This window comes from Mesoplodon bidens (genome assembly GCF_964165515.1).
Source record: "Mesoplodon bidens genome assembly, chromosome: 7".
Classification (NCBI taxonomy): Eukaryota; Metazoa; Chordata; class Mammalia; order Artiodactyla; family Ziphiidae; genus Mesoplodon; species Mesoplodon bidens.
In genome coordinates, this window is record NC_138164.1 from 72,447,584 (window position 1) to 72,456,221 (window position 8,638).

Genomic DNA, 8,638 nt, shown 5'->3' on the forward strand with positions numbered 1-8,638 from the left:
GCTTTGGGAAGATCCATTATAAGCCAATGGATGTAAAGGCTTAGGTCCCCTCACATTGCCCTCCTTGCCAGGCAGAGGAGGTGGGGAGATACCCAAGGTAGCTGACTGCCAGGCTGTCTACAAAGCCGATAAAACCAAGCCCTTTCCTGGAATGGCCTTTCCCTCCTTCTCCACCCATGGAATTCCTATTCAGCCTTCCAGGTGAAGCATTCCTGCTGCCCTCAGGGAAAAGAAATATTCCTCTCCCTTGTGCTCCTGTAATCCTTTGTCCCTATTAAATCTCTTATTTCCTTTTAACTTTTATTGTATTCAACTTACATTATTATTGCTTGAGGTCAAGAACTGTATTTTGTTCTTTGGGGGTAACTTCACAGTGTGTAACATGATGCTCAGCACCTAGTAACAGCTCCAGAATTGCTCATTAACTCAAATTCAGTCTTGCATATTTCCTGGATTCTGGAGTGGACCCTGGAGGCAAACTCTACCATCACCAGCCTGATACTAGTTTATCTGAAGCCAACAGCTTAATTAACAATCTAGTCCATAGCGCCTGTGGAGAAGGGCTCCCACACAGCCTGGGAGTGGGAGAGGGGAGTGGGATGGCCGTGTATTTCCATGTGATCTCAGCTGCAAGCCAGTGACAGCAGTGAGCCATGCCTTTAGGATTAAAGGACCTCTTCAGGAAACAATGAGTCTGGAAGAGGCAAATCACATCTGTAGTTACACGTTTGTTCATTACATGTTCAATGACTCAATTTTCTTTGCAAAAATTTTAAAATGCAGATATATAGTAGAACTCTATATTTATCAGTCCTTCCTTCCTCCCAGTAGTTACTGAAGGAAACAGACCCTAACATTTATGCCAGGTACCTGACTACACTATCACACTGTACCCTCACAATGATTATTTAAGGTAGGTAGCGCTATTACCTCCATTTGATAAATGTGTATATTAAGGCTGAGAGAGGTTAAGAAACTTGCCCAAGGTCAAGGAGACTAAACCATGGGGCTAACTGCGAACACCTAGCTCTTTCTTCTCACTCAGTACACAATGCTACCTTCCCATCTGAGGGTCGATTACTCGAGAAATGGATCTGATGCATTTCCTGCCCCCTCCAGAAATTTGTATTCGAGTAGAGGAGGCTGATACACAAATAATTAAAAACATAAAGCACCAACAATAAAACTATGGAATAGAAATATGTGTAATGGATTGTGTGGGAGGCTGAGAGCAGAGTGATCAGTTCAGGCCTGCGTGGATCAGGGAGGGCTCCACAGAGACTCTTGGAAGGGGTGTGTGTGCAGGATAACTTGAATCTTGACGGGTGGAGAATGAGGAAAGGAGAGAATGCAGGAGTCTGAGGCAGAGGGGACTACATGTGCAAAGGCATGCAGAGAATGCCAGGCATACTTGGACAAGAAGACTAGATCAGGGGAGCCAGAACATGGGATTTTTGAGGACGATCTGGGCTGTGCCAGGCTTAGTTTTGTCAAAGTGTTCGACTTGTTTCTTTAAGCCCCAGGTGGCTGCTGACAGCCTCAGAGGAGGGAAATGACATGAGCTGAGCTGCACTGTGCAAGAGGAAGGACCTGCAAGGACCATCTCTGAGTAGGAACTGGGAGGTAAATAGGGTCCTGCATCCTTCAGATATGTACCATCAGCTTCCAAGGTCTCTGCCAGTGTTGGTTTTAGGGATGAGAATAAGGGAACAGGAGTCTCTTTCCTGTTGAAAGACGCAGGTCAAAGACCAGAACTGCTATGGGGCCTTGGTGCACTGCCTCGCTCCCCACACATCACCCCTACCCCGTGCCCCAGAATGGCAGAAGCGTGGCTGCTCTGAGTGATGAGGGCGAGTCTGCTACAACAGCCGGACACCCTCCCCCAGACGAGGTGTGACACGCTGCCCTCTGCCAAGGGTAACACTGGGGACTCCCTGGGCTCAGCCTGCAATGCTCATCCCAAATGCTGCCTTCAGAACCGGAAGACTGTTTTTCCAAATTAACAAAAGATGTTCTGGATCCATGATTACATGTTCCCCACATAGCGCATGATTTATAAACACAGATTCATAAATTCTATGTAAACATAAATTACACATCTGTGCACAGTATGTTGTAAATTTACGTATTTTAACACAGACTGAAACAACGTTCCATGACATATAATAAACCCAGGAGCTCTTTAATCATCAGTGATAGAACTATGTGTTGACAATTACCTTGCACTGAAGACTTGAAAATCCTCCCATTTTTTCCTTTTTAATTTTTAAAAAATGTATATGCTGAACTCACTGTGAAAAAACCAGGTGATCTCTTTAGAAAACTGCTCCCAAACTCTTTGGCTCTGAAAGAAAATGCAGTGCCAAATTTTTGCCTAATAAAATGATGATTTGAGTGGAATCTGAGTCAAACCCAAATGAAGGAATACTGGTTCTTTGAATCAGCAAAAGAATTCAGTCTCTGGCATCCAACACTCCATTATTCATGGGCCTGAATTGGCAGGAGAGCTGTTGGCACATTGGAGATGACCAGGAAAGCAGGGTTTGGAGGGAGAGAGGGAGGGAGGAAGTTGGAGGAAGATAAGGAGAGAAAAACAAATCTTCCTCTCAGGCCAACTCTGAACAACATGTCGGGCACTTATTATTCCAAGGTGAAGAAGTTCCACTATCCCCTTGCTAGATACTCTCTCAGCTCATTTCTCTGCACATGGGGTCATTTCACTGAGCAACTGCTTAAAAACATTGGGCCGCTGCCCCAATCAGAAAGCGCCTCCGGAGTCCCAACAAGCAGGGCCAGCAGGAAGATTGATTCCCCTCCATGAGACAGCCCCTCCCTGAGCCCTTGTCCCAGGACCACTCACCGGGGCCTGCGGAAGGTCAGGCCGTACTGCTGACAGGCCAGCCCCACGGTGGGCGTGTACACGATGGGCATGAATTTCTCCACGTCTGACGTCAGCACTCGGTAGAAGAGCTTCTCATTCCGGTCTTGGAGTGTCATGAGGATGATGTACCTGGGGAGGTGAGGCAAGAACCAAGCTGATCACATGAGCACCATCTGTGGCAGCACGGAAGGCCCCTGATGCAAAGACCCAGGGCTCCCACTCAGATACTTTCAATGGCACCTTCATGGGCAAGTCACCATCTCCTCTAAGCATGTGTCTCACCATCTATGAAATGTGGAGAATAGTACCTGCCTTATGGTGCTATTACTACACGTGGTGCTATTCTAAATATTCTTCATTAACTCATTTAACATGGGGAACACGCCTCCCAATGACTTGGAAGGTGGGTACTATAATTCTGACTATTTTAGAGACAAGGAGATCAGGACACAGAGAAATGAAATAATTCACCCAAGGGATCTGAACCTAAGCAATCTCCAGAATCTGCACTCTCAACCATGATGCAAGGTGGTTAGTTATACTATTATTATGTGGACATTAATGAATGACAACAGAATAACGGCATTCTGGGGATGGGGGAGGGTCAAGGAAAATACTGGACGGACCAGTGATATATGAACTGGCCTTTTCTACCACACAGGGCTGGCTCCTGTCACAAGCAGTGTTCACCAGTGGTTGAGTACCAAGTGATCTCAGGAAGCATGTTCCCAAAAAAATCTCTCTCTTACTTAGTTCCTGAAGCCTGAAATCACTAAGCCAGGAAAAGAGCCTTTCATTCACACTCCTAAAAATGCAAAAAAAGTCTGGGAGAAAAAAGCAAGGGATTGAAATTCCCAATGAGGTGTAAGTGACTGCTGATATTGCAACCTTTTGGGACAACAGTTTGGGAGAGATAACGAAGGCACGTGAGGTCCTGGCATGGAGTGGGGTGACAGAGATGCTCTGACAGGGGAATGATCCCTGGGTGTTGTGTCAGGGTCCTGGGTGTGAATTGCAGCTCTGCTCTTCACTAGCTGTGTCACTGTGAGGAAGTCTTGTGACTTCTTGGGGCGTCAGCCTCTTCTTCTTCACCAAAGACACTGGTTCAGAACTAAAAAACGTGTTTTAGGAGGCACTTTTCGGAAGGGAGGATTTATGCTTAGAATAGCCAGGATCTCAGCTCAGCACTACTGTAAGGATTCCCTTACTCAGTAGCTATTTGTACACATCACTTCTCAATTCTGCATTCAGTGATGTCAAGTTGGTAAGTTGAAACTGGCCATGGTGGGAGTATTTACACCATGGAAACTGGCAAGTGCTCTAAATCCCCACCCAACGGCCCCAAAGCCAGTTCTTAAACATTTACCAGCACTCCACTGTCCTTACCCGTAAGAAGCTGGGGAGCGTCCTTAGCATTTCCCCCTAAGCACCTGCTGAAATGAGGGACTCCAGGAATGAGTGGGTCAGAGTAGTCAACAGGGCAAGTGTCAGTAGCAAACCCCCTAGCGCTCCCAGCATCAGGCCTCTGCCCCCTGAGCCTGGCACATCTTTCCAGGCATATGAGTGAGGCCCATCTAGCTGGAAAGAACTGGAAAGGGAAAGATTTTGGATTCTGATTTTTAGGGCTTAATATCTTTAAGAAAGAGGATTTCACCTTGGACTTTAATTCTTCTTTGCAAATTTAACAAACGAGAGAAGTTCGGATTGTTCAAAGTTAGGGCACGTCTAATATTGTTAGCTGGAATCAATGTGTACTTTCTGGTTTGCTCTTCAGGGTGACGAGGCTAGACCCAATCTGAGTGGAATAAACAAGAGGGAGAGAATGTTTGGCTTGGGCTGCAGTATGGCCTTGGAGTTAATGTGAGTAATGACCATAGAGGTTAGTGCTGCAGGGGAGGGGGAGGGGGGAGGGGGCAGAGGCTTCCTTACCCACTACCGCTCAGAAGTGAAGGATGGTATTGGGGAGACATGGGAAGATCCTGACAAGCTGCTGCACTCAGCCCCTAGGGGGACAGCCACACCCTCAAGGACCCAAAGTCTTGGCCATTAAGCTCTATGGATATGTAAGAGGAACACTTATCTTCTCCCTACATTTCTGCTGGAGCCCATGGCAAGATGACACATTTATTTAACAAGCTCTCACATAGTGCCGCCTATGGGCCAGGCACTGTTCTAAGCACTTCACAAATACTAATGTATTTAATCCTCATCATAACCCTATGAGTTAGACACCACTGATATACTCAATGTACAGATGGGGAATGACCCAGAGAAGCTAAAGAACTTTTGCTGTTAAGTGGTAAAATGAGGATTTGAACTCAGTCTAGTACTAGTCTAGTCCTGTAGCCACTAAGCTTCAACGCCTCTTAGCTACGCTGTAGCAGAGAGGTTGAAAGCACGGACTCTGGAGCTAATTATCTGTGTTCAAATCCTGGCTGTGCCAATTCATAGCCATGTGACCTGTGAGGTCACTACCTTCTTTAGTAAGACTGATAAAGCTGACCCTGTGATCCCCCATTGGCTCTTCAGGTCTACATCCCCACTGGGGAGGGACCAGAGGGGCAGTAGGGCTGTTAACTACTCCCCCTAAACCTCCAACCTACGACATCGCAGGTCCTTCCCAAGGTGCCCCTGTCCATTTCCCCTCCTCTCCACCACGTTCCCTCTATTCCAGGAACCTGGGCCACGTACCACTTCCTTAACATACCTCTCCCTACATTTTTGCCCCACTTCTTCCCGCTGAGTAAAATGCCTTCCATGAACCCCACTGCTGAATGCTGAAGTCCTATTGGTGCTTCCTGGGCTGACTCTGATTCCACCACTTCCTGGGGGCCCAACCAGATTCCATTGGTTGGAATTCAGGCTCCCTTCCCAGTCTTCCCAGGACACATTGACTGTGCCTTGATCATAACAAGCCCTGGTCCTCAAGGAGACCATCACCCTATGGAAGGCAGGGCTGGATCTGGGATCTCTCAGGGCTCTCAGCCTTTCCTGGCTAGAGAGTATCCAGAAAACCCTCTGTGGACCACAGCAAACAGACAGCTAAGCCTGGGGCTCTGGGGAGAGAGAAGAGACTTTAGGTACTAACTTGTCCAGGTCACTCTGCTGCCGCTCGTAGTATCTCATAATCCGGAGGAGCTGGACGTCCTGACTCAGGAAGCAGGGGGGTATTAGGCCATGGATCCCAAGCTGCAGCCTTTCCTCAAGGGTAAAGGCCATGCCCTGGGGAGAACAAGAAAGAAACACACACACATAAATGGATAAGCAGGAAACCAAGGAACAGAAGAGTTCCATTCACAGACAGGCCAAAGTCACTGTGACTCAACAGCAAGGACCCTGGACTCAAATCCCAACTCTGCCATTTAAGTAGCTGGGCAATCTGTGCCAGTTATCTTGACTCTTCTGGGTTCCAGCTTCCTCTTAGAAAAACATGGAAAATAGCTATATCGTCAGGGGTTCTTTTGGTTTATTTTTGTTTATTTTTTTAAAATGTATTTTATTTTTGGAGCAGTTTTAGATTTACAGAAGAATTGAGAAGATAGTACAGAGAGCTCCCACATATCTCCTCACCCAGTTTCCCCTATTATTAATATCGTCCATCAGTATGGTACATTCGTTAGAGTTAATGAATCAACAGTGATACATTATTATTAAATAAAGTCCACAGTTTATTCAGATTTCCTTAGTTTTCACCTAATGCCCTTTCTTTTATTCCAGGATCCCATCCAGGATCCCACAATACATGGAGTCATCATGTCTCCTTAGGCTCCTCTTGGCTCTGACTTTCCTTGGTTTTGATGACCAGGGAGCATTTTGAAGAGGACTGGTCAGGTATTTTGTACACTATGCCTCTACTGGAATTTGTCTGATGTTTCTCTCATGACTGCAGTGTGGTAATGGGTTTTGAGGAGGAAGACCACAGAGGTGAAGTGCCATTTTCACCACATCAGATCAAGGCACATACTAGCAACATGATTCACCACTGTCGATGTTGACCATGATCACTTGGCTGAAGTAGTGCTTGTCAGGTCTCTCCACTGTAAAGTTACTTGGAATTCTGCATGGGATATTTGTCTCATTTGTTTGTTCAATCATTAATTTATATTAGAATGAACTCATGGGTATTTGATTTATACTCTGGGTTATAATCCAATACTGTCTTATGTATTTTTTTTGCTCAAATTGTTCTAGTTTTGGCCATTGGAAACTCTTTCAGTTGGCTCTGTGTCCCTTTAACTCCTATAATTTTGCTTTTTCCTTTCCTTCCCTTCCCTCCCCTCCCCTCCCCTTCCCTTTCCTTTCCTTTCCTTTCTCTTTTTCATTAGTACTTCTTATTTTCTGGCACTACAAGATGCTCCAGGCTCATCTTGCACGGTGCCTGCCCAAGTCCTAGAATCAGCCATTTTTTTCAAAGAGGCTGGATTCCTTTCTGGGGCATGGTATTAGAAACCACAATCTGGGTTCTACTTATTCCTTGTGCTCCTTGCTACTGGAGTTTCTTTGTTTTCAGTCCCTCTCAGCTGACAGAGTAAGGAAATGAATCTATACTAAGCTAAATATCAGTTCATACTAATGTCTCTAACTCTAACCCATTACCACATGGATCTTTCTAGCCTCATCACCTTGCTGGTCTGCGAACTCTGATTCCAACAGTGAGAGACTTAGCTCCCATCATCTGCCATCTATATGCTTAATTACTCAGTACTGTAATATATATGTAGTGGTATGTTATTATTATTATTATTATTTTTTTTTTTTTTTTGCGGTACACGGGCCTCTCACTGTTGTGGCCTCTCCCATTGCGGAGCACAGGCTCCGGACGCGCAGGCTCAGCGGCCATGGCTCATGGGCCCAGCCGCTCCGCGGCATATGGGATCCTCCCGGACCGGGGCACGAACCCGTATCCCCTGCATCGGCAGGCGGACTCTCAACCACTGCGCCACCAGGGAGGCCCGGGTATGTTATTATTGTTTTAATTTGCAAATCCCTATTGACATATAGTAGTATCAACACTGTTAACCTGTACTACAGTGGGAAACAACTTTATGAGCCAGAGTATATTGCTTATGTGCCATTGTTTTTGCCTTTACTCTTATAAACTCCGCTCATTTCCAAAGTCACTTAAATCAGCACTTTTCCTTGAACCCCCTTCACTGAGGTATCACATATTTGTAATACAGTTAGATCTCTTATCACAATCTGCATTCCTTCCTGGGATCCTCCAACCTATTAAATATTTTTTTAAAAATCTGAATACATTAAGGTCCATTGTTTGTACTGTAAAGTTCCATGAGTTTTGACAAAGGCATATCATGTATCCATCACGACAGTACTGTACTATAGTACAATACTATACAGTTTCAGTGCTCTAAAATCCCATGTTTTACCTATTCATCCCTCCTTCCACTCCCTGAATTTTGGCAAGTACTGATTTTTTCTTTTACTGTCTCTACAGTTTTGCCTTTTCCAGAACATCATACAATTGGAATCATACATTATGTAGCCTTTTCAAACTGGCTTCCTTTCACTTGGCAATAAGCACATAAGTTTCATCCATGTATTTTTGCGGCTTGATCACTCATTTTCTTAAATCATTGAATGGCGTTCCATTGTTTGGTTGTACCACAGCTTGTTTCTCCATTTACCTAAAGGACACCTTGGTTGCTTTCAGTTTTTGGTGAATATACATAAAGTTACTATAAACATTCATGTGCAGGTTTTCATGTGAACATAAATTTTCAAAACAGTTGAGTAAAT

The 8,638-nt window shown here is 45.2% G+C and overlaps 1 protein-coding gene across 1 annotated transcript in view; it reads right to left on the reverse strand.

Annotated features, from left to right (window-relative positions):
* The window catches only part of ME3 (malic enzyme 3), a gene marked incomplete at its 5' end in the record, with an annotated part of 103,779 nt that extends 97,679 nt beyond the window's left edge, over positions 1 to 6,100 (reverse strand). The window contains 2 exons of the mRNA XM_081239252.1: positions 2,861 to 3,010; positions 5,970 to 6,100. Of these exons, the coding sequence (XP_081095378.1) occupies positions 2,861 to 3,010; positions 5,970 to 6,100 (281 nt within the window). The remainder of the gene's footprint in view (positions 1 to 2,860; positions 3,011 to 5,969) is intronic.
* Between the last annotated feature and the right edge of the window lie 2,538 nt (positions 6,101 to 8,638).